The 27,582-nt window shown below is 37.8% G+C and overlaps 1 protein-coding gene and 1 non-coding gene across 2 annotated transcripts in view; one reads left to right on the forward strand and one right to left on the reverse strand.

Annotated features, from left to right (window-relative positions):
• ARHGAP20 (Rho GTPase activating protein 20) overlaps positions 1–27,582 on the reverse strand; it is a 118,366-nt gene that overhangs the window by 77,267 nt on the left and 13,517 nt on the right. Inside the window, exon 2 of the mRNA XM_006150969.1 lies at positions 21,056–21,138. Coding sequence (XP_006151031.1) covers positions 21,056–21,135 — 80 coding nt within the window. The 5' untranslated portion in view covers positions 21,136–21,138. The remainder of the gene's footprint in view (positions 1–21,055; positions 21,139–27,582) is intronic.
• On the forward strand, positions 19,620–19,725 carry LOC114008226 (U6 spliceosomal RNA). Its single transcript, XR_003549782.1, has one exon. It is a non-coding gene; the product is annotated as a U6 spliceosomal RNA (small nuclear RNA).

Here is a 27,582-nt window from a genome sequence, read left to right on the forward strand (position 1 = left end):
GTCACGCCGCAATCCCTTCTCCTCCATTCTCTTCTCGGGATCTTGGGCACACACGCACACGTGCCTGGCGTGAGTTTAAGCCGCTGGGTCCGGGACTAGAACTATGGTCAACTACATGGGAGTCTAGTGACATAGCCATTACGCTAACTGCTGGTCCCTAGAATTTTTTTTTTTTTTTTTAAAGATAGAATTTTGCTATAGGGTGCATGCACTCACCAGAAAGGCATAAAACAATAAATCACTTCCTGGGGAGATGGCCATGCCACAATCCCTTTTCTTCATTCTCCTCTTGGAATTTTGGGCATGCATGCACATGTGCCCAGCATGAGTTTTAAGCTGCCAGACCCGGGACTCAAACTGCAGTCAACTAAGTGGGAATCCAGTAGCATAAGCATTATGCCATCTGCTGGTCCCAATACTAGAAATTCTTACTGCAATATTAAGGTTAAAAAAAAAGTCATAAAATCAGACAGATTAAAATGGAAGAGTTAAAACTGTTAAAATGAATGTCTATGTAGAATATCCTAAAAAGTCTACACAAAAGCCTACACACTTTTTCATAAAAAGAAAAAGTGCTAATAGAAATATTAACAAATGAACTTAGCTAAGTGAAGGGATAAAAGGCCAATAAATGGAAACATCATATTTCTATATATTAGCAATGAACACAGAGATTATAAAGTAGCCACAATATCAATGAAAAATGAAGTCTTGGGACCAGCAGTTAGTATAATGGCCATGTTGCTGAACTCCCATGGCTGCGGTTCAAGTCCCGGCTTAAACTCACACCGAGTGCATGTGCTTGCATGCCCCAGATCCCGAGAAGAGAATGGAGGAGAAGGGATTGTGGTATGGCCATCCCCTCTGGGGGGTGATTTCTTGCCTTCTGTCTCTTTCTCTCTCTGTCTTTCTGGCGAGCCTACACGCCCTATAGCAAAAACCTTTCCAAAAAAAACAAAAACAAAACAAAACAAAACAGAAGCCTTATTAGAAACATCAGTAATCAAGATACAACAATACTGGGTAGACATACAGATTGATAAAATAAAACTGAGTCTCTAGAAGTAGACCTACACATATATGGTCAATTGATTTTTGACAAAGATTCCATAATAAAAGCATAGAGTCCTTTTTCCCAATCCCATTAGGAAAACAAACTCTTTAATCATAGCAAAGGAACAGCTGGATACCTTTAAAAAAAAGAATAAAAAAGAACCCTCTACTTTTATTTTTTATCATACACAAAAATTACATTATCCACACTTGATAACAAGCTAATGGAAGAAAATATAGAATAAAATCTTTGAGATTTTTAAGTATTAAGATATTTTTAGAAAAAGATACAAAAGCTATAAATAATAAAGAAATAAGAATTCATCATAACTAAAAAACTTTTGCTTCTCAAAAAGTACTAAAAAAATGAAAGAAAAGATAGATTTAGTGGAAATAGTCTTACTACACACGTTTAACAGAGTCATAACCAGACTATATAAAGAAATCTTATAACTCCAAGAGTTAACAAATTTAAAAACGGGCAAAGCTTTAAACAGATAATTTCTTGAAGGAAACTATATGGATGAGCAATAATTACACCAAATGAGGAACAATATCATTTGACTTTGGGGAAATGCAAATTTAAACCACAATGAGATAACACTATGCATACATTAGAAAGGCTAAATTTTTTTTCAGTGGTCATTACTAAGTTCTAAGGGTGTGAAACAACTGGAACATTCATACACTGCTGAGGGGTATGTAAAATGGTACAAACCAGCCTGGCAATTCTTTTAAAGTTAAGCAAACGCCATATGACCCAGTAATTAAACTCTTAGGTATTTACTCAACAGAGTGAAGACATACGTCCACGTGAAGACTTGCACACAAATGTTCATAGCAGCTTTTTTCCTAATAGCCCTAAACTGCAAACAATTTAAATATCTTTCAATATGTGAATGAATAAACTGAGGACATTAATACAATGGACTACCACTTGACAATACAAAGAAACAAACTTCTCACAGATACAACATAGATGAATCTCAAAAACATTCTGCTAAGCCAGAAAAGACCAACACAAAAGACATATATAGGACAAAGAAGGATATTTCTATTTGAAAAAAGGAATAGTACACTAAAAACGATTGTAAATTTTATGAACCCAACAATATAGGTTCAAAACACATACAACTTCTTGATATCGACTAACAGAATTACAAGAAGAAATTTGTAAGTCCAAAATTAATGTGGAAAATACAATACGGCTCTTTGAGCAAGTGGACAAAATGTTAGGAAAGATACTGATAATTCACATACAGGTAACTTACTTGGCAAACACACATGTAATACTCTTAACTAGGGATCGGCAGATGGCATGATGGTTATATCACTGAACTCCCACATGGCCAAGCATGGTTAAAATCCTGGAGTCAGAGACTCCAAACTCACACTGGGAGCATATACATGTGTGCCCAAAGTCCCGAGAGGATAATGAGTGAAAGGATTGCAGTATAACCATTTCCCCCCTCACCCTGAGGGTGATTTCTCACTTTCTGCCTCTCTCTCTGTTGAGTGCACGTGTCCTACAGCAAAAATCTCTCTTAAAAAAAAAATTCATACAACCATATTCTTAGATTAATGTCATAAACTCAAGATATTAACATAAAACTATTGCAAAAAAGGGAAGTCAAATCATGTAATAAAAACATGGAGAAAAATTTAACACCACAACATAACCACACTCTTTGTATTTTAAAATTTATTTATTTAATTTTATTTATTTATTTATTTATTTTTTTGAGAGGTATTTGCTTTAGGGTGCATGCGCTTGCCAGAAAGACAGAGGGAGACAGAGAGACAGAAAATGAGAAATCACCCCCCAGGGGGGATGGCCACGTCACAATCCCTCTCCTCCAATCTCCTCTCGGGATCTTGGGCACGCAAGCACATGTGCCTGGCATGAGTTTAAGCCACTGGGTCTGTGACTCAAACTGCAGTTGACCACATGGGAGTTCAGTGACATAGCCATTATGCTAACTGCTGGTCCCCCTAACTTTATTTATTATTATTATTCAGTTTGATCAGACAGAGAGAGAGAAAGTGAGAAAGCCAGCCACCAGGTTCAGGACTTGAACCGTAGTTGGCCATGTGGGAGTTCAGCGTCTTTAACCACCATGCCACCTGCTGGCTCCCTCTTTGTATTTTATGCAGTGATTATTTAAAAAAAACATCTTTGGTGTAAGTAATTAAGGCTTCACTTTTTATTCATTAATTCAATTAAAACCATTACTTTAAAAAAATTGTATTTTATTGCTTTAATTGACATACAGTAACTATACATCTTTATGAAGTATAGAGGTTTTTTTACTATGAGAATATGATGTATAATGATCAAATAAGGGTAATAAGCATATTTATCATCTCAAACATTTGAATTGGAAACATCTGAAATCCTCTTTTAGCTATTTTGAATTAACACAATAAACAAATGTTAACTATAGTCAACTCTACTATGCTATAGAACACTAGATCTAATTATTTACCTGTTATTTTATATACATTAACCAATATCTCATCTTTCTCTACCACCCTCCACTTTTCCCAGCCTCCAGTAACCACTTCTACTCTCTATGTCCATGAGAGCAACATTTTTTCCACATTGATTTGCAAAAGATATTAATTAATCTCAGTCTTTCAATAGCAAGTGCAGCTGATAGAAACATATCTATGAACACATGTCTGATTTCAGGCATAAAACTCAGTGAGTACAATGAACATACTCTGAAGTAGTACATAGCTGAGGCTATATATCTTACTGCAGTCATTAAGTAGGTATGTTTGTTTTATATATATTTTTTAATTTCAAGAAAAGAAGTTTTAGCTTTAATAAATCAAAATCAAAAACTTTTAAGAAAAATTTTCTTAAGACTTAAAGCCAGGAAAAAGGTCAAGATTCTGTTCTAAAAAATCAAAACACAGACACGGACAAAGCTAAAATCTAGTAACAAGTGGACTGCAAATTTCTTCTGAAACATTTTCTCTCTCTCCATTCTACCTTTTACCAAAGAAAGGCATAAACTAATTTATTTGCAAAAAAATAAATTTAGTCCCAATTTGTTGTTATTTGCACAAAGCTTCATAAGAATACTAATTGATTTAGCTGGCTTTGCTGGAACCTTTTATAAGGAACTTCGGATCAGACTCTATAAAAAGCCTCCCAAAGCTACTAAGTCAGGAACTCACCATCCGACTGCCTCAAGTACCTGTACTTGAAAGGTTTGGGGGCTTGTCAGAAAATGACATTCTTTACTTACCTGCCAGGCAGAACTGTTTATGGTACCAAGCAATCTTTCCGAGAGCTTATGTTGGCTTTCTTGAGATCTACCTCAGTTCCTAAGCTTTCCGGTCATATCTTCAGATATGACATTCTCTGTCAAAGCCCTGGCAATAACCAGTATTTTCAATTTCTGATGCAAGGCAACAGGTATTATTGAACTTATGCAAATAACCACTCTGCCACAAAATAAGAATATCTCACATCACCTTTAAGAAAATATTTTCTCCTTTGCAAGTGTGGTGTTCTTTATACACTTCACCATAGATCTTAGATGTTAGGAAGAATTAAAATTTCTTCACATCATGTATCCAGATTTTAATGTTTCAATTATGCATTTTTAAGAGATCATCTAAAGAATAATCATAAATATGCATGTGCAAAAATGGACCACAGTGACTTACTTGTAGTTGTTAGCTGCCCTGTTATCTAGTTTATTAGAGCATCTGACCACATATTTTAATTTTGCTCTAATTAAATGCACAATATTTACAGTGTTATATTTAACTATTTAAAAAATGATTTCTACCATGCTGTTTTAATATCCTAGCCACCTGCCACAATAATCTTTTAGAAAATGTTTGAAATTAAGGAAATAACTTGTGGGGGCCAGTAGGTGGTGTGGTGGTTAAGGTCCTGGATTCTACACGGCTGACAGCAGTTCGAGTCCTGGCCTGGCAGCTTGAAAATCATGCTGGGCAGGTGTGTATGCATGCCTAAAATCCTGAGAGGATGGAGGAAAAGGGACTGCGGAGTGGCCATCTTCCCTAGAGGGTGATTTCTCGCTTTCCCTCTCTGTCCGTGTCTGGCAAGTGCATGGTCCCATGGCATAAAATCTTAAAACAAAGCAAAACAAAAAGACAGCCAAAACTTGTGTTACTAATTTGTAAAAGCCACATCTGTGCAATGCAATATAAATATCAGTTGTTTGACTTGACTGTGTGTTATTTTTTTCCCCGTATAATAAAACCAAAGAATAGTCAACCTAGTGCTTTATACTAGAAAATATATCAAGTTAAAAAAAAGAATTACATTAATTATAATTTACAGAATTTTTAGCTTCTGTGAGTTAGAGATAAATGTCAGTGACTAGTAAATGACAAGTCATTTGAGAATCATCCTGTCATTTTCATTTAAAGAGATAATCTCTCATCTGTCCACCTAGAACCACAACAGATAGAACCTAATAGTCACAATGAGATTATAATACTAACAGTGAAGGTTTTTCTTTCTTTCTTTTTTTTTTTTTTTCTAAGAGGTTTTTGCTAAAGGGCACGTGCGCTTGCCAGAAAGACAGAGAGAGACAGAGAGACAGAAAGTGAGAAATCACCCCCCAGGGGGGATGGTCATGCCGCAATCCCTTCTCCTCCATTCTCCTCTCGAGATCTTGGGCACGCACGCACACATGCCTGGCGTGAGTTTAAGCTACCAGGTCCAGGACTCAAACCACAGTCAATTACATGGGAGTCCAGTGACACAGCCATTACGCTAACTGCTGGTCCCCAAAAATGAAGTTTCTTAAACCTAGCTCTCAGGAATGTTTTTTATTTACCTTAAGAGATAGGAAATTCTCATAATTTATTTTTCAAAGGAGTCTAGTATGCTAGCTAAGGTACAGATTTTAAAGTCAGATAAAAGTATATCTAAATTTTAATTTCACAGTTGTGAGAACTATGATAAGTTATTTTAAATCTGTAAAATTAAACATACTTATCTGTAAAATGGAAAAGGCACCCAAAAGTGTATGCACAAATATTTAACTTGGAGTCTGGCACATGGTAAGCATTCAATTTAAATGAAAGCTATCATTAGTATTGCTAACACTTTTGTCTTACAACTCAAAACTTAAAATGTTAAAAACTTGTTCTTCTATTAGTCTAATGGCTAATTTAGTAACCATTGACCAAGTTTTCAAGAGCTAGAAACTTCATTCTTAACTCCTCTCTCTTCCTTATATCCAAATCTTACTAATTCTCACTCCTAAATGTCTCCAAATAATACCTTTCATTTTATGAGTTTAGATCTTCATTATCATTTATTTTCAATTGTGTTTATTATTTTCAACTGTCTCCTATATGGTCTCTACCTTCTTTGTCTTTCTCTCATCCAGACGATTCTTTGAGAGAAGTGTGTTTCAAAAACACAAATCGTGGGAACCAGCAGTTAGTGTAATGGCTATGTCGCTGGACTCCCATGTAGTTGACCGCGGTTCGAGTCCCGGACCCAGTGGCTTAAAACTCACGCCAGGCGCGTGTGCGTGTGTGCCCAAGATCCCGAGAGGAGAATGGAGGAGAAGGGATTGCGGCATGACCATTCCCCCTGGGGGGGTGATTTCTCGCTTTCTGTCTCTATGTCTCTGTCTGTCTGGCGAGCGCACGCGCCCTATAGCGAAAATCTCTCCAAAAAAAAAACCAAAACCCCACACAAATCGTATCATTGACTTTGATCTTCTCAGATGATTTCCCTAACTAGAAATCTAAAGTCCTAAGACTGGCAAAGACCATTCTTAATCTAGTCTTCATCTACGTTAGTAGCCTTATCTCCTTCCACTCCTTTCTACAAAGGCTGAACTCCAACTTAATTCTCATTGCTAGAACATTATGCTACTTATTCCTTCTATTATAGAGCTCCTATCCATCCATCAAAACCCAGCACAGATAGCATCACTATATGAGGCCTGCCCTCTTGTCCTAAACCAGCTGCTTTATTCTCCTACTTCCACCTTCATTATAGCACTGATGGTCTATTCAAATAATTTATTTTTGACATTTTTTTCCACTACCAGGATGTGAGCTCCTTGAAGAAAAATATATAAAAAGAGAGAACAGAATGCCTGCCCCTCAGTGGGCAGTCCTTGAATGAATGACATTTTTGCAGGGAAAAAATAAAGATACCGGAGAAAAAAAATAGTGTTAAAATTCCCAAAGACTCGGTACACATACATTTCATAACTCTCTACTTCACATTAGAAGTTTAAGAAAACCCATATAATTACATTAACTTTCAGTATGTGTTTACATATATTATAACAGACAAATTTGGTAAGTAGGGAATATTTCTACCATATGAGCTAGTGGCTACAGGCTTCTTTTGGGCTTTTTTTGGTGGAATGCTCCCAGATTGTGGTGATGGCTACATGACAGGTGAATTTATTAAGAATCACTTTAGTGTAAACTTTCAAAAGTGTGAATTATATTGGGACCAGCAGTTAGCGTAATGGCTATGTCACTGAACTCCCATGTAGTAGACCACGGTTCGAGTCCTGGACCCGGTGGCTTAAACTCACGCTGGGTACGTGTACGTGCGTGCCCAAGATCCTGAGAGGAGAATGGAGGAGAAGGTACTGTGGCTTGGCCATCCCCCCTGGAGGATGCCCTATAGCAAAAACCTCTCCAAAAAAAAAAAAAAAGTGTGAATTATGTGGTGTGAAGCTTTGGTTTGTGGTCAGGTTTTTCGTTTTTTTTTTTTTTTTTTTTTTTGAGAGGCTTTTTGCTATAGAGTGCATGCACTCGCCAGAAAGAAAGTGAGAAATCACCTCCAGGGAGAATGGCCACACCACAATCCCTCCTCCTCCATTCTCCCCTCGGGATCTTGGGCACACATGCACACGCGCCCGGTGTGAGCTTAAGCCACCAGGTCTGGGACTTGAACCATGGTCGACTACATGGGAGTCTAGCGACAAAGTCAGTATGCCAATTGCTGGTCCCTTTTTGTTATTTTTTTAACAATGCTGTCTGTGCCCTTTTCTAACAAATTATATAATCGAAGTACCAGATTGTTCATTTATAAATGGGAATAGTATTTGTTTTCACCTTTCATCTTTCTACTTCCAGTTATAAGAATATATAAAAGATACGTGACAAACATTCTAGAAAGCTAGTTTTGTAATTTGAACATGACTGTGTTGGTTATCTATTGCTGCATAACAAATTACCTCAAAACACAGAATAAAACAATATTTACAGTTTCTAAGGGCCAGGAACCATGGAGTGCCTTAGCTGGCTAGGGCTGGCTCAGGTCTCTTATAAGGTTGTAAAATTGAGCTTCTGACCAGGCACATAACCTCTGAAGACCTGAGTGGATTTGGAAGATCTCACACTTGTGGTTATTAGTTGGAGCTTTCAGTTCCTCCCTGGGAGGGAGAGTCTCTACAAAGGGATGCTTATGACATGGCTTCCCCCCAGATCGAGCGATCAGAGAAAGAGTGAAAGGAATCAAGATAGGAGCTCAGTCTTTGATAACCTAATCTCAGAAGTAACGCACCATCACTTTCCGAAGGCCCAAAATATTGGTGGTACAGATCTATTCTGATACCGTGTAGGAGGGGATTGGAGAAGGCTGTGAATACTAGAGAGTAGGGGTCACTGGGGTCACTGTAACTGCTGGCTACCAAAATGACATCATCACAATAGACAAAGATCCCACATAAGTTAATGTTTGGCCTTCGCACTGAAAGAAGATACTATCTATTCCTTGGAAGTACTAAAGAAACCAATCTTGGGAGATGTTTTACGAGTTGTAATATAAAGATTTTTAAGGACTATTCATACCATTTTCTGTTCTTGTAACAATTACAGTTAGCATAAAGAAACACAAAATTGCATAGTTGGGGGCTGGTAGAGGGCAAGAATGTGAAGGAATTAAGTCTCTAATCTCCCTCCTCTCATCTCCCTCACTGAGAGATGAGGAAAAAGTCCCAGTCACAGAAAAGATAAGCTACTCTACCTGGGTCAAACGTGCTAGACTGGATAAGGAGGGGACTAGGCTCTACTCTGCACGTCTTCCCCTTACCCTGGGAGCTATCTATATTACAGAACCAATGGCAGTAACGCATCATACACACAGCATGTCAGACACGTGGGATCAAACCCACACACATTAAATAGCTGGTCATTCCCGAACTACCTTCTCCTTGTGTGGCTTTTCAACACCAGCTGGGTTACACTTCCTCAGACAGCGGTGCATTATGATCTCTCCTCTTCACCTGAGAGTTGATCTGCTTATTTAGGGAAGAAAGAAATACTTCATTCCATTCAACTACTATTTACAGACTATCTGTTCTATACCAAGCGCTGAACATGTCGATTCCAAAGATAGAAAACACGGTCCCTTCACTAACAAAGCAGATAGTCTGGCTGAGAAGACAAGCTGAAACCTGAAAAACTCAGAAAATTAGACATTATGTGGCCAGGGACTATCAAGACTTATATATTTTAATACTTTCATTTAACAAAAACTTACAATATGCCCAATACATTCTTAACTCCTTTAATCCCTATGAAATTAACCTCATTTTACAGATGAGGATAGTGAGGCCTGAAGAGGTCAAGTAACTTGAACTTCTCATAGCTAGTAAGGGCGAGTGTTCAAAGCCAAAAAAGGAGGGCTCCAGGCTCTACAAATTAATTTCTTTGCTTTCTCTCCTTTTCTCCCTTCCTCCTTCCCTTTCTTTGCCTTAGGGCACATGTGCTTACCAGAGAGACACAGACACAGTGAGAGGGAAAGTGAGAAATCACCCATGCAGGGAGGAATGGCCATGCTGCAGTCCCTTCTCCTCCATTCTTTTCTCAGGATCTTGGGCATGCACACACATGTGCCCGTCATGATTTTCAAGCCACTGGCTCCAGGACCTGGTAGGCTATGTGGGAATCCAGTGATGTAACCGCTATGCCATCTGCTGGTCCTAGCTCCATAAAAATTTTTTTTTTTTTTTTTTTTTTTTTAGCGAGAGATTTTTGCTATCGGGTATGTGTGCTCACTGAAGAGACAAAAAGTAAGAAATCACCCCCAAGGGGTATGGCCATGCTACAATTCCTCTCCTCCATTCTCCTCTCTGGATTTTGGGCATGCACACATATATTCCTAGCTTGAGTTTTAAGCCATCAGGTCTAAGACTTGAACTGCAGTCAACTACGTGGGAGTTCAGAGATGTAACTATTACGCCATCTGCTGGTCCCTCCACAATTTCTTAAGCACAGTAATTTGAAGCTTCTCAGCAGCAGTAACAAATATTCGTCTGCTTCCTTCATACCTAATTTTTTGAGTTTTAAAGGAAGTCAATCATAAAATGCCAGAATGCCTCTAAAAAGCCCTAGCTTTCATGCTGTAAACACAGAGAAGGGAAAATCTAGTTGAATACAATAAGGATATCTTAGGACAGCCTGCTATCCCTATGGACAAGGGTGAGGAAAGGCAAATAAACATGTACTAATGAGGTAGTGCTTTCTTGGTGCCAAAATGAAAGATTAAATTGAATCATAGCTGTAATTAGCAAATTACTCTAAAGTTGGAATGAAAAACTTAGTGTGCTGTTCTGTAAGTACAAAAATAAATTAATTTGACCCCATCAAAGCCCACTAGAACATGGACTTAATATAATCTCAAGATTTCCTCCCAGAATCATACCATAAGAAAACAATACACTACACCAGAAGCAGACGTATTTGATTACTTTTTTAAAAATATGAAAAATAGTTAGGAGGAAAAACAAGTTATATGTGGACCTGGGAAACTTTTTGCCTAACAAAGCAATGAATTCCATTTTGGTAAAAATTTGCCAACCTTGCCACCTTTTAAAGCAATTACTGTCTCTTTTGTTTACACCTGAAATTTAAAACTTTGAAAAACAGTCCTTGCAAGGAAAACAAGGATCTTCAGGCTGCTAACAATCTTAAATTTCTACTTTGGTATTCTTCTCATCACACACCTTGGCTCATCCATGGATCTCTCAATTAAAAACCTCAGAACACATCGTCCCAAACAGTAAGAATAGGCCTTACACAGAGCCAACTGGCATGAAATCTAAGACAGTATTAAGGAATAGTTTTTGGCATAGGTTTTTCTTCTAAGATAACATGTCACTATAATTTATTGTAATTCTGAAAATGTCTTACAGATTTTTAAAAATTCCTCTAATATTCAAAATTTTAGTTAAAAGTCTTGTATCAAGAAACTGTATTGAGGTACAGAAAGTTTATAAAATTCCAAAAGAAAGCCAGGTATCTTCTTTTTCAAGTTATATGTAATGGCTACTACAACTATCTTAAGAATCTAAGCATGGAGGCCCACAGGTGGCATGGCAGCTAAGGTGCTGGATTCCATATACTTGACTATGAGTCAAATCCTATACCCGGTGGTGAAAATCATGCTGGGTGTGTGTGTGCAAGTGTGCCCAAAGTCCCAAGAAGAGAATGGAAGAGAAGGTACTGCGATGTGACCACACCCCCAGGGAATGATTCCTCATTTTCCTTCTCTCTGTCAGTGCATGTGCCCTGTGGCAAAAACCTAAAATGTTTCAACATGTGAGAGGGCTTTAGGAGGTCATTTGGTTCATTCTCTTTATTATATCTGGAAGATTCACACTAAACTATCACAGGTAGAGGCAGTTTTTCAACACTATAAAGGCAGATTTTACTAGTTATCCATAAGTCATGCCAGAGTACAAATATACATCATTTGAAAGTATGATTAAGTTATTAGCTACTTTAGGCCAATATTAAAATTATGATGCTAACATGACAGAGAAAAAAAGGAAATGGAATAATGAGAAATCTGTAGAACGCAATGGGGGACAGTTTTGAGTAGGACGGTCTGAGTACAGATATGTGCATGCATGCTGTGTATGCATACACATGAGTGTGGGGCCAGGCACAATAGGAGTGGATTGACCAAAAGGAAGCAGATGCCAGGATAGCAAATAGCTGCTTTCCCACTTACCCAGTGTCTTCTGACTGAGCTCCCTCACCCTCTGATTCTCACTCACCACACCCTAGCCAATTCCATGTCTCTAACCTCGATTCATAGCTTTGGTATGTAAGAACCTCCGAGAGCCTTTCACTATAAGTGGCTGAACAAACTAGGTCAGTCCTCCACGGCTCAAGTCCTCATTTCCTAGTCATTCTAGGCATACTTAGAAGCTCTGCCTAGAAAAACCTCAAGAGTTGTCAGGGTCTACCAAGAATAAATCCAAAATGTTTTAGGCTAATCCTGCTTCAGGCCAGACCTAAAAATATAATTCTCTTGTGAAAATGAATGAGTGTAATATTAGACTCTAGCCGTCTTCCAGATTCTGCATCTTTCATTTTTTATTTCCCATCTGCTATGGTGTCTCTACAAAGATAATGTGTACTATGTCTTCTTCTGTTACTACTGCTACTATCACCTGCAGTAATAAATGGTGTACACACACACACACACACACACACACACAAACACACTGATGCTGTACCAGGCTATGCCAAGAACTCTACATACATAAGATCCATTTAGTCCTCCTCAAAATCCTATGCAGTAGGTATTATTATTGTCCCTGGTTTAAAAACTCACCCAAGATTACACAGCTAGTGAGGAGAGTTACCAGGATTCAGACCTGGCAATTCGGTTGCTGAGTCCATGCTCTCAGACATTAGAGTGCACTCTAGAGACCTGGGTTTAGTCCCATCTCTGATGCTCATCAACTGTGAGTCTTTGACTCAAGTTCCGGTATATAATGAGCCAAGCTCAGTGACCCACTTCTAGTTATACAATGCTTTGATAATAAAATAGGTATGTTTTATTAACAAATCTGACATTCCAAGAGCCAGGGGGCGTGAAACTTGAAAATGAGATATATCTAAGGAAAGGGAAGGGAAGAAAGCAACTAATAATAACTAAGTTAATCTTCTGAGCATTTCCCCTTACTTTTCTTATTTTATGTTCTATAATGTAAGCTAAATTATGATCCATAATTTTCCAAAGGAAAACACTGAAACTTAGAGATTAGGAAACTTATCCAAGGTTACACAGAAAATCAGGATAGAGAGCCAACATTTGAATGCAGCCAAGGCCCAAGGACTTCCTGCTATGACAATGCTTCCCTGATGTTGCCTTTTCCTCCTCAGCAGCAGTAAGCAGAGCCTTAAAACAGTTTATGAAGGGCCACGTGGTGGGTGCAGCAGTAACACGACTGGTCTCACATGAGAAAGGTCCTGGGACACCCCTGAGCATGCTGGTCGCATGGATGCATACGTGGCCATGACGCAGGCCTTCTGAGACCAGGGTGATTCGTAAGGTGAGGACCCTGTTGAGGGTGCCTGTCCCTGTCTCTCTGTCCCACTCTCATGGAAGAAATAAACTTAAAACAAATAAAAGGCAATATATGTAAAGCACCTAGCGCAAAGCCTTGCAAACAGCACATACACAATAAATTAGTATGGAGGTTGAGACGGAGATAGACAAGTGAATAACAACTTAAAAGTGGTAACAGATTATTACCTAAAACAAGAGTGGATACATTTTTGTGTAATTTCTACAAGGTGGGCTGAGCCCATATCAAAACAATTTCTGGAGGAAAAAGTTTGTATGACTTGAATTCATTCCTAAATAAACAATGAAGAAATACCATAAGAATGCCAATATATGTGGTATTTCCAGACCACATACATAATAAGTTCTTATGGTATTTTGCTGCATGAAGTTACTTCCTCACAGTAACTCAGAATCATTGTTTTTTAAATCTCTATTCTTCTTTGTGAGAATTTTACAAATAATACCAAAAAAAAAAAAAAAAGCATCAAGTATGGGCTCATAAAGAAGGACAGGAAAATCAGAAACTACTGGGCTAACCTGGTTTGGTTTGGAAACTAGTCCACTCATTCATTCCCTAATTCATCCAACGAATAATAATTGAATACCGCATGTATCCAAGACATGCTTTTAGAAAGAAATGTGTGCTGGGACACTAAAGGACTGTAACAAATAAGGGGATTCCAATAAAGTGTGACTGAGTACTATGGTTAAAAGGCATACAGGATGCTACATGAGCAGGAACATTTATGAGGGTTAGAGGACTTCCTGAAGGGAGTGGCACCCAAACCAAGGCTAGAGACTATGGTATGTTTCGGAAACTGTACACATTAAATTTCAGAGTATGCACAGGAGAATCTTTTGATGTGTAGAATTTCTTTCTTTCTTTCTTTCTTTCTTTCTTTCTTTTTTTTTTTTTGAGAGCAATTTTTACTATAGGGCATGTGCGCTTACTGGAGAGACAGAGAGAGAGAAAGCAAGAAATCACCCTCAGGGAGGATGGCCGTGCCACAATCCCTTCTCTTCCACTCTCCTCTTGGGATTTTGGTCATGCATGCACACACACCTGGTTTGAGATTTAAGCTGGCAGGTTCAGGACTCGAACCACAGTTAGCTATGGGAGAGTCCAGCAACCATGACACTATCTGCTGGTCCCTGATTTGTAGAATTTCAACAGATCATAATTATATCACCATGGAGCTAGAAGGGTTTATCTAATAATATAGTTCAACCATCTTAATTTCAAGATAACTAAGCCCTTTAATACACATGTCCAGTGTCTTAATAAAAGCCTGACCAAGACACAAGGTGAGGCTGCCCTTGAACACAGACCTGAACAATACTGTGGTGAAGAGAAAAAGTAGCTTGAATACAGCCTTGCTGTAACCATCCACCTTAGAAAATCTCTGACCTCCTTAGTGTAAAAGTGTAAAAGATATCTGTCATCTGCTATACAAGATAATGTAATAATTAGAACCACCTCCAGCTGATCTGAATGGCATTCCCATATAAGAAAAATATTAATATGTATCAACGGCCTCTCTTTATGAACTATGGGTTCTTTGACGAACACTGGAGATACCATTTAATATATAAACACAGTTAACTCATCAGTTAATGCAAGTCCCCCCCCCTTCTCCTTTTTAAGTGTGGATTGGGGTGGGGATGGAGACAAGCAGAGAGAGAGAGAGAGAGAGAGAGAGAGAGAGGGAAAATGGACAAAGACAAAAGGCAGGTATTTTGGACAGGGTCTCCTTGTGTCACAGGCCTCCTAACCGAGCCTCCCAATTAGCTAGAACTAAATTCAGGTTTGCCTGGGAACGAACCCAGACCTCCCATGCAGCAGCACTACCTGTGCACCATTGCAGCTGGGCCTTTTCTTCTTCTTTAAACCCAGATCTTATTCATTAAGCTAAAAAAATTGAGACACAGCAGCTGTTAAATGAAAGGATTCTTTAAAATCCCCTGCAGATGTTTGCTAACCTTTGAATAAAAGCTTTATCATCTACAAGTCATTAGTTACCAAGTAACAAGTTAACAAGGGGACATCTGTAGACATAGTAAGGCTCTACCACGAGGCCAAAATCAAATATGGATGTAATTCAAGAAATATAAAATGCCGATAAATAAACACCATTTCTTTGTTGTCTGCTCCCACAGTGCATGCAAATATTTTGCAAGCTAATTTTCATCTTATAGCTTAAAGATAGTAATGATTTAGAGGAGAGTACTAGAATTTTGCTGTATAAAGTTTCACTTGAAATAGGTGTGCTATCATCTTTGTTGGACATAAGAAATGTGTTGTTTCTGGGGTTAAAAGATAGAAAAGCAAAATTTTAGTTATAAATATGTGTTTTTTTAAAAAATAATTTTGGAAAAACTTAGAAGTGACTGACTTAATAAAATGATTCACTATAGGATTTATTTAAAATAGCAAGTTCAGTAATAATTCATAAAAATATGATTATGTAACTTTTCAGGAATATAAATTATAAAAAGGTAGACAAAAATCAAAGATTTTCTTGGTATCATAGATCTGATCTCCAACAACAAAGCTGCCAGTCTTGAAAAGGCTATACCTATGTCAAAGTAAAAAAAAAAAATGTTAAGAGAAATTTTTTGCTATAGGGTACATGAACTTGCCAGAGACAGAGACAGAAAGTGAGAAATCACCCACCAGGGGGATGGCCATGCCGCAGTCCCTTCTCCTCCATTCTCCTCTTGGGATCTTGGATGGACGAACGGGCGGACAGATGGACAGACAGACAGACAGACAGACACACACACCCCTGGCCTGGTTTCAAACTGCTGGATCTGGGCTCATACCTCAGTTGACTAGGTGGGAGTCCAGAGAGGTAACCATTACATCATCTGCTGGTCCCCAAAATAATCTTAACATGAGGAAAGAGAAAAATTATAATTATATTTGCATAGATAAGAATTTAAAATGATATACAAGTTATTACTTGTGGTTACTATTGGGGATAGAGTGGATTCCTCACTTACTGTTTTACACATGTCCATATTGTTTGTTTTATAAGAAATATGTATTAGTTTATTAATGTTAAATATTTTCTTAAAACTGACCCGCAAGAGACAGCGAGATGGAAAGTGAGAAATCACCCCCTAGGGAAGAATGGTCATTCTGTAATCCCTTTCCCTCCATTCTCTTTCTGGGATTTTGGCATGCATGCGCACATACCTGGTATTGAATTTTTTTTTAAGAGATATTTTTGCAATAGGGCATGAATGTTCACCAGAAAGAGAAAGTGAGAAATCCCCCCCCAAAGGGAGAAGAGATGGCCAAGCCAAGCCACGATCCCTTTTCCTCCATTCTCCTCTTGGGATTTCATACACACACACACACACACACACACACACACACACGTGCCCAGACTGAGTTTTAAGCCTCCAAGTCTGAGACTTGAACCATGGTCAGCCATGTGGGAGTCCACCACCTGAACCACCATGCCACCTGCTAGCCTCAGTTTTCATAAGCAAATAAGCACAAAAAGATTCTTTCATGTCTGCTCATGGTGGTGCTCCACCAGATGCATCACAATTCTATAGAAAACAGCATCACATTGCTCACTTAAAAATCTTAAAAAGATTGCAGATCTCATGTAAAATGTTCCTACCATAATAACCATAATAATAATAATAATAATAATAAAAGAATGTATCAGAATCAACTATAGAGAATTTTTTAAAAGTATGCAGAGGCCTGGGTTCTACTGCGAAATACTGAATTAGAAAGGAGTAGATACCACAAGACTATACGACCTTTAGGATTCTTTTCAATTCTGAGATATTACTTACAATATTTTGCAAACATTCAGGGTCTAGTCACTAGTAGCTCCAAACAGTAAAAATATCATCCTTGTAAGACAGATGAAGGTCCTTTTCCCTAGAACTATGTACTCACATTACTGACCTAGAGAAACTCACAAGAATAAACTGAAAACATGTATAGCTTAAGTTTCCTCCATGTTTATTTTGATATAAAACCCACCAAATTTTGCTGATACTTGTAAGGTAGAAATTGGCGTAAGTGGCTTTAAGATCAGCACCAATTATTGCAAAAGTGATAGGGAGGTATCAAGGGGAGGGGCAGGGTTGTATATTTATATTGGTTCTTTCACCCAAAACAATCATAAATGGCATTTCCCAGTGAGTCAGATAAATATTAGCATTTTCCCTAACCTGGCTGTTCATTATACATCAGTGGTTTTTGATCCTATTACACAGTGCCCCTTTGTTATACAATAGCCTGTACATCCACACTTATTTTAATTTCTCCTTTTATATTCCAAAATGAAACTCACAGCCATTTAAAGGGATTTTTCAAATATGAAACACCGTAACAGTAGCTTAAAGAAAAATTAAAATGAAAGAAATTAAGAGTAATATATGTATTTCAATATGTAAATGGTCAGGCATGACAACAACGTAGTCAGATGCTTTTAATTAATACATTTAAATTTAAGAGAAGGCAGATGATAAAGAACCATTCTATGCCACAAGTATAGAAAAACTAAGTACAGCCAAGTGATTTTTGGAAATGGTTCCAAACAATACAAAGGAGCCATTATCTCCTGATGGGCACAGTAGCTGCATTTCTCAAAAATTTAGTGGTTATTAAAATGTTTAAAGTTTTAACATGTATATTCCTGTTTATTTTGTAAGTTTTCTCATACAGCAAAAATTACAGTTTTTTTTTTTCAATAGATAACTTTACGTCATTTTGTCTGTTAAACGTTTCTTCCTTTTGCCCCTTTCATGCACCCTCTACTACTCATTCCATTCCCTTACAGTCTCTGGTATCCACACTTTTTATATATATAAAAGTTAGGTTATAGACTCAGATAATTGTAAACAGGTCAGTTTTTTTTTCTTCAAAAATAAGCCATACTTTTGCTATGCAAGAACTACACTTTTTTTTTTTTTAAACTACATGGGGTTTTCTGTGTTTTACATGATGCTTAACTTCTCTGGCTCCTGCCAATCAAATCACTGAGACAAACTCGAAATGTTCCACAAAATTCTGTAGTGCCCCCTAGAGGTTAGTACCATCCCACTGTGAACAACCAATCTAACAAAATATGAGACATCAGAAAGTTTGTGGAAAGAAATGGAATTAAAGTTTCTGAAGTGCAAAAAAAAAAAAAAAAGAAAAATTTTTTTCATAATATGTATTTTCCACAAACTTTTTGAAGACTCCAGGTATGAATTTCTCATACCTATGTGCATACTACAGTACTATCCCCTTGTGTTGGGGGATATGTTCCAAGACCCCAATGTATGTATGAAACCATGGATAATATCAAACTATATATATATACACACACACACACACACACACACACACATATATATAGTGTGTGTATATATATACATATACACACACACATTATGTTTTATCTTACACATACATATCTATGATAAAGTCTAATTTTTTTTTTGAGAGGTTTTTGCTAAAGGGTGCATGTGCTCGCCAGCAAGACAGAGAGAGACAGAGAGATAGAAAGTGAGAAATCATCTCCCAGGGGGGATGGCCACGTCGCAATCCCTTCTCCTCCATTCTTCTCTCGGGATCTTCAGCACATGCCACCATGCGCCTGGCGTGAGTTTAAGCCACCGGGTCCAGACCTAAACAGCGGTTGACTACATGGGAGTCCAGCGACATAGCCATTAAGCTAACTGCTGGTCCCAATAAAGTTTAATTTATAAATTACGTGGAGTAAGAGATTAACAATAACTAATAATAAAATAGAAGAGTTATAACAATATACTGTAATGAAAGTATATGAATGTGGTCTCTCCCTTCTTCCCTCTCTCAAAACTTGATAAGGAGACGGCTACTAAGTCATGAACAGGCAAGTGAGTAGACCCTGTGGATACCCTGGACAAAGGAAGGATTTGCAGCCTCATCAGGACAGAGTGAGATTTCATCATGCTACTCAGAATGATGTGCAACTTAAATTCTAGGGATTTATTTCTAGAATTTTCAATTTAATATTTTCAGGCTGTCATTGATTATGTGTAACTGAAACCATAGACAGTGAAACCACAGATAAGGGGAAGTACAGTGAGATAGATCCTGACCCTGGGCAAGCAGGAAGATGACTACTGATCCCTGAGCTAAGGCGAACGCTTCTTTGACATTTTTACTGAAAATTCTAGTGCACTTCGAATCCAGAAGTTGCCAACAAAATATATTACCTAAGTGCTCACTTTGGCAGAACATACACTAAGATTGGAATGACACAGAGAAATTAGCAAGGCCCCTGAACAAGGATGACATACAAATTCGTAAAGCATTCCAAATTTTACAAAATGTTACTTAAAACTGCTGATATGTTTTCTTGAAAAAGTAGATAATAAGGTTATATAGAGAATTAAATAGAGCTTTACTAATAATTCTGCTTCCTCTCTCTCCAACTGCACCTAAAAATACTTTCCTGAGTGTTCTAGGTAATCAAGGTTAGATTGTGACGGTATAGTCATCCTCTTTAGCCACACTAATGCAAAGATACACTGATGGGAGCAAGCCAAAAGCCATTTATATATGCCATTAAAATGGATCACTGCTCTTTATTTGGCACAATATCTTCCTCATTAAATTTTGATTAGGTGTCTATGAAAAGTAGTTTACATTTCCTGACTAAATGACAAAAGCATATGTCTTTTGGGGACAGATTAAGAAGACTACTGCCTGTGAGAACTGGTTAACTACTGGGAAAGAAAGTGTCCTAATAATTATTTAGGGAAGTCTGATTAATTGGGATTTGGATACACAATTTGTTTTTGGCACTGAAAACGTCTATACCTTCATACAGATTTTATATTTAAATTAGCACACCATTCACAGAAGTAGCATACCTACAGACAGACCTTCACCTAAGGACCTGACTTTACCTAAAAGATTCACAGCTTAGAGGAACATCACCGTAGGACTCCTTAGAACATAAAAACACTTCTGAGTTAACACGATATTTTAAAATGAATGAATAAATTAATGACTGAATACACATTTAATTTCTACACATTATAAGAGACTTTCTTAAAATGTCCATTGAAACAGTAGTTAGCCTCAATAGATGAAATCCAGTTTTATAGACATTTAACCTGCTTTCTACTTTAAATTTCACAAATTAACCAATAACGCATAAAAGAAATCATTACTCCATTAAAAAAAATAATTTGAAGCTCGTTATCTTTCTTCATACCTAAAATCAGTTTAAAAATTGGCTTATCCATGGCACAACACTAGAGAAAAAGAAGTTTTATGTATAACTAAACATATATTTTTCAGTATTCTGATTCCTAATTGCTGCTGCAAATACACTGACAAAATGTAGAACCAGTACATTTGTGTACTTTGTGAAGTGAGATTCACTTCTGGATCTGTCTTAAAACAACCATACATAAACACCAATTCTAAAAGGCTTTATTATTCCCATAAAAAACATGTCTTATTAAATAACCTCAGAACAGAATATTTTCTACTATTACATAGAGAATTATGCTATTGATTTTTTTAAAAAAGCAAGTAAACAATATCTACTCATTTTTTAAAAGAATGTGATTCTGAAAACCTCATCTAATATGAAGTTCCCAGTACTGTATGTATCAAATGGGTAATACAAGCTTTGCACTTACCTGGTACTAGGCCGTTTTTGCAGGGCTTTATCCAGGATAAGAGATGGAGCACTCCTCCTCCTTTCTGCTAGTGTTTTCATTTTCTGTTGAGGAAAAATAAAAATGAAGAATATGGCCCATTTTTGCCTATCAAGAAGCCTACAATTTCTTATTTTACAGAGAGAAAATGGTAACATCAGAAATAGAACAATAAGTTTCCAAAAGTGGTATAGGTAGGCCCAGCTGTGGTCATAGTGGTAATCCAATGCTCCGCAATGCTGGAAGCCATATGGAAAATTGAGGTTTGGTTCCCTGGTTGACCTGTAGCCACTGTGGTGTGTGGATCCGACTGAGAAAGGCTGGCAGCATGTGGAAGGGTGATATGGTGGATCAAGGCATGAGATCCTGTTGAGGGTGCTTCTCACATGAAAGCAATACATGTGCTTAAAAAAGTGGCATAGGCAGTAAAAGTTTTTTAAAGTCACAGAAAATAAAGGGGTTAAATGTTGACCCCAGAGTATTTGAGAAAAGCACCTACAAAACCATTATTGTTGTTTACTGTGTGTCAGGCCCTGTGGTAAAGGTTAGACTTGGTTTATCTCATTTATACCCCAAAATGTAATCAGGGTAGGTACTACTATCTTTATTTCAGAGGCAGAACAGGTCCCAAACGGGACTTTAAGTAAAGATGAGACTTGGATAAATCAAGGAAGCTGGGGTGGGGTGGTGGCGGGGGATAAAGGAACAGTTAAAGCAAAGGCATAGAGACTAGATTATCACTGATGTTCATCAATGTTTAAATTTTGTTTTAAAGTATTTACACATTTGAGAACTTCTTCTTCCCAACAGATTTCTTCATTGTAACTTAAAATGCACACACACAATCTTTTTTGTTCTTTCCTACATGTTATATAAGAGAAATTAGATCATTCTAATTCAGTTGTTCTATTTCCAAAGATCTAAGACTTAAGGTACTGAGGTTGTATTCAAGTTGAATGATCTAGATAATTACTTTCTAAATTCAATCATATTTAACACATCCAAATGCAGCCTGAGGACCTGCCACAGAGATAGATAAGTAAAATGGACAACAGAGTCACAAATGGCCATGAGTGAGTTTCATCAAAGCCATTCTTTATGCCTTACCCTCTCACCCTACCCTGACCAGAGGTCTCATCCACTGCCTGAGGGCTAGGCCAGCCGTTCTTGGGGACTGGATATTGCTCTAATAGGAACCATATAAAACTAACCAGTTGGCTTAGGGTAAGTATCCTGTTACCTAATTCATAAAGGAACCGTTTCTTAGCTAGTAAAGTAAAACCCAGATCCCAGCATAGGAATAAAGGAAGATTGATTCAGTAGGAAGGGTATGTTAGACTTCTTTGGCACAATTCCTACCCTACAAATTCACAATACCTCCAGGGATCTCTCCCAAATTATTGTCACCACTGCTCTGGCCTCAGTGTTGCTGTTCCCCTCATGAATCTTTTGGCTCACACGTGGAAACTGTATGTCTAAATCTCATTAGCACAACTGAGAGAGCAGCCAAAGCAATTAATATAAAACATTAATAAAAGACAGGAAATAACTGGGTTAAGAAACAGAATATAAAACATCTAAAGCAGAAGTTATTAAACATCAAATGGTTTCAAGGCAAGTTACCTGTATAAAAATTTTTGTATGATGTGTATTTGGCATCTTCCTACTAAAGCAGCAGCCCAATTGTCATCAGATTCCTAGAAAAGCAATGTTTCCCTACCCTAGTGATTCTCAAGAATCTAGTTAAGATATTATAGCTTCTACCTCACTGTTCTCATTCATCATGCCTCTTAGGACAAAATCTTGAGGAATCTAGTATCCTGACACTAGGATGACTGTAGAGGTTATAGGGAGAAAGGAAATCTGGGAGACTGGTACTTATACTGCAAGCTACAGCAGCACTGTCCTATCTGAAAAGCCTCAATATTGAAAGAATGGATTGATTTTTGTTAATAAAGATGGCAGTTCTTATTCCAGACTCTTTGCAGGATTCTATTTCAACCTCAAGACCTGGGCTTGATTTTCACTACTCATCCTGATACTCTTCATTCAGGACCTGTTTGTTTCTTTGAATACTACTTAGTCATAAAGAACAGTGAGACTGTCATTCAATACAAAGTGGATGGACACAGAAGATGTAATGCTAAGTAAAACAAGCCAGACTATGAAAGACAAGCACTATACCCCTGCTCAATATATACTCAACATCTGCACTCTGAGGCAGAAATGGAAAGATGCAGAGACAAGAATGGAGATGATTAAGTGTAGATACCGTAGGATGTATGGGAATGGGGTGGTTGGTTAGTGGTGGGTGGATGGGAGGGGCTGAGGAAAAAAGTGTTTTAACAGACACAAGAATGCACAGTTTTTTTTTTTGTTGTTGTTGTTGTTGAAAATGATGGGTATGGCAATATACTTGCAGGCTTTGAAAAATCCTATTATATACCAAAAAGATGTACAAGTAAAGGTGAATAAGAAATTATAAAATAAGACAAAAGTTATTACCAAATTAAAAAAAAAAGAAATCTGAAATATAAGCTTTACCTGAGCCTCTTACCCTCTGTCTGCTTTGACCTTGAGAGTCTGCCTAACCTACCTAGTGGGGCACACATTTCTGGGCTGAATCGATGGTTTTATGTTGGCTTCCCCTAATTCTCTGATGTCACTGTCGGAGATACAAGATCCTACACTAGATTTTCATTAGCATGTAATATTTAATTCTGAGTTCCTTGGCTTTCTGGTTTATGAAGAATTTGGGAAGTGATAAAAAAAAACCCCAAAACCCAGCCACATAAGTTATTTAAAATGTGGAGGAAAAATGAGCCTATGAAAAAAATTAAAATGATTTGAGATTCTTCACTTGCAGATAGTAACAATCTCAAAATTAATGCAGAACTGTAATAGGATGGAGAGTAAGCACTTTCTGAGGAAGATGAGTGACAAAGACATGGGCTTAACCGCAGAATGAGAACCTGAGTAGACCCTGGAGCAGTTCTTCGAGAAATTTACAAAAGTTGGGAACTGTATTTTGCATTTTTAATGAAATCTTGGGATATTCAGAAACCCTCATAAAATGGATTCTCCAGGGAGTCATGTCCCCAAATTAAGATATCTAACGATATAAAGAAAGCTTTTTAAGAATGTTAGCTGTTAAACATGAGGATAAAAAAGGTGACAAATTTTGAAAAGGTGCTTTTTCTTTTGCTTTTTGAAATTTTGACAGAGGGCATGTGGACTCACTGGAGAGAGACAAAGAGATGTGAGAAAGCACCTCCATAGGGCATGGTCATACTTCAAACCCTCTCCTCCATTTCTGCCTCCTGTCTGAATTTTGCACCCAGTGTGTTTCTCAAGACACCTGGCATAGGACTTGTACTGCCAAGTAGGCCATATGGGATCCAGTCGCCCTAATCACCGTGCCATAGGCTGGCTCAGTAATGGTGCTTTTAAAGTAGGACTTTTTAATGGAAACCAAACGCAGAAGATCATTTTTATACACAGCGATGATACCATGTTTTCTGAGTTATAAAATTGTCCAGTATATGTGGGGTCAAATGTTGAGGGTATCCACCTCATCCAGCTGGATTCATATTGCAGAGAAGATAGTCAAACAGAACCTACTGTTTGTATTCACACTCTACCACTGATGAGACATGCAACCTAAGGCAATTCGGGCACTTCACTGGGCCTCCATTTCCTTATCTACAAAATGAGAAAATTTGGACTATCTAGTCACTTCTATTTCTGATATTTTCCTATTAAGTGTTCATCACGTCACCCTACAGATGCAAGAAAATAAATATCATGGGATTCGGCCATTGTGGCATGCACTGCTAAGGTGCTGTGCTCTGCAGGCTGGATGTACATGAGGCCTGGGTTGGATTCCTGGTTCAGTGTAAAGGCTAGGCACAGTGGTGTGCATTTGTAACTCAGCTACTCAGGAGAGTGAGGCAGGGCTGCAATGGCAAGACCCTGTTTGAAAGAGACAGAGAGAGACAATTAGGGAGACAGAGAAAAACAAAGAAAAATGGAGAGAGATGGAGAAAAAGAGATGGTGAGAGAAGGACAGAGATGGCTAGAGAGAGGAGATGAGAGGGAGAAATCAAGCAAACAAGCACTACATGTACCATACATTTAAGATTCACAAGATTCATTTCTTTTGTAAATAGAATACTGTATATTTTCTTTGTTGGCTTAAAAATGACAAACCACTGGGTGGCTTTTCAGAATTGGCAAGGGTTCTATGTTTATATGACTTCATAAATTGTAGATGTCATCCTGAAACCAAATATTTTTTAAAAGGTAACCTTTTTTTTAATGACAAACTATATATTAGGCAAAACAAACCAAAATCTAATTGTCTATTTTTTTGTTTGTTTGTTTGTTTTTAAAGAGAGATTTTTTGCTATAGGGCACATGCACTTGCTGGAGAGACAGAGACAGAAAGCGAGACATCACCCACCCCCACGGGGGAAGGGGGAGATGGCCACACCACAATCCCTTCTCCTCCATTCTCCTCTTAGGATCTTGGGCATGCATGCATACGCGCCCAGCGTGAGTTTTAAGCTGGATCTGGGACTCAAACTGTGGTTGACTATGTGGGAGTTCATCGACATAAACATCATGCCATCTTCTGGTCCCTAACTGTCTAACTATATCAACTTTTTGGGAATGATTTTCTTGCTACCGTACCATTTGCCTTGCATGTTTTGTTAAGTAGCCACCAAAACTAAACAAGAATTTTATGAGATAAAGTCAAACAAACTTGAGTAGCACCTAATCCTCTCTGCCCCCAATGGGAAAAGATGAGCAGGAGCTTAGAAGAAATTATAAAAGGGAATAAAGAGTGATTAAGTTTTAAAAGCTGTGTCATGTTTTTTAAAGTAATTTTTTAAGAGAGATTTTTGCTATAGGGTGTGTGTGCTTGCCAGAGAGACAAAAAGCAAGAAATCACTCCTGAGGGGGGATGGCCATGCCACAATTCTTTCTCCTACATTCTCTTTTTGAGATTTTGGGCATGCACACATACATGCCTGGCATGGTTTCAAGCTGCTGGGTCCAGGACTCGAACCACAATTGACTATGCAGAAGTCCAGTGATGTAACCATTACGTCATCTGCTGGTCCCAAAAAACTGTCATTTTAAAGAAGAGTCATTTATCAGGGAGATAAGAAAGAAAGCAAGGAAACACTGCATGCACCATGCATTCAATATTCACAGGATTCATTTCTCTTGTAAGGAATAAAAGTCTTAGGAGCCGCCAATATAACAGGTCTTAACAAATAGATTTAGATATTAATTCATTTCTGTTTCTATTCATTCATTCCTATACTATCAGGGAAGTATAACACGCACACTATAAAGAAATCAGATATTTGATTTTCTTTGTTATCTCCTTTGCAGTGATGTCAGTACTGTAGGTAAAATGAATAAATAAATAAAATAATAATAATCTATAATGCCTAAGAGTAAATGAATAGAGGTCACAGTTGAAGATGAGAACCAAATGTCTACAAAGCATTTATTCTGTTATATTGGGTTGTCAGGAAAGATATGACACACTTTTGCATAGAAAAACATAGAAAAATACATCATCACTTTCCTGACCACCAAATATTTCACGAACATAAAACTGCAGCAACATTACCAAATTTTCTGCAAAGTACTTTCCATTTCAATTTATTTCTAAATAGTTGGAATGAGGCCAGATGATGGTGGAACAGTGAAATACAATATTCTGCAAGACTGACCCACATAAGAAGGTTCCAGCTTTCATCCAGAGATCTCCCTATGTATGTTAGCCATGCAGAAACTTCAACCATGACCTGAGTTGGCTGAGGCTGGGTGTGGATTACAAAGTGAGCAGCCTATTGGGGATGCTGTCTCTCTCTCTCATCTATCTTGCTCTAGGGAAAAGTACATAGACTTTAAAAATAGTTGGATTGGGGCTGGCCAATAGTGTGGTGGTTAAGGTGCTGGACTCTCATATGGCCAACTGTGGTTCAAGTCCCAGACTTGGCAGCTTGCTTTCTTTCTTTCCCTTTCTCTTGCTCTCTCTTTCTGGTCAAATTTTAAAAATGAATGAATGAATTAAGTAATTAAGATAAAGAGCTCTTTAAATTTTTTTTAAAAAATTAACTATATATTCACTTCCAGTGTTCCTAACTCACTTCACAATTTATGCCTCAGTTATAACATTTCCCATTATATATTATTTATCTTTCTGTCCAGTTCTAGAGAGTAAGATCTATATTTTCTTTCCTTTTTTTTTTTTTTGAGAGGTTTCTGCTATAGGGCGTATGTGCTCGCCAGAAAGACAGAGCGAGACAGAGAGCCAGAAAGGGAGAAATAACTCCCCAGAGGGGATGGCCACACTGCAATCCCTCCTTCTCCATTCTCCTCTCAGGATCTTGGGCATGCACACACACGCACTTGGCGTGAGTTTAAGCCACTGGATCTGGGATTCAAACTGCGGTCAACTACGTAGGAATCCAGCGTCATAGTCATGA

Source organism: Tupaia chinensis, unplaced genomic scaffold (assembly GCF_000334495.1).
Source record: "Tupaia chinensis unplaced genomic scaffold, TupChi_1.0 Scaffold000311_2, whole genome shotgun sequence".
Taxonomy (NCBI): domain Eukaryota; kingdom Metazoa; phylum Chordata; class Mammalia; order Scandentia; family Tupaiidae; genus Tupaia; species Tupaia belangeri.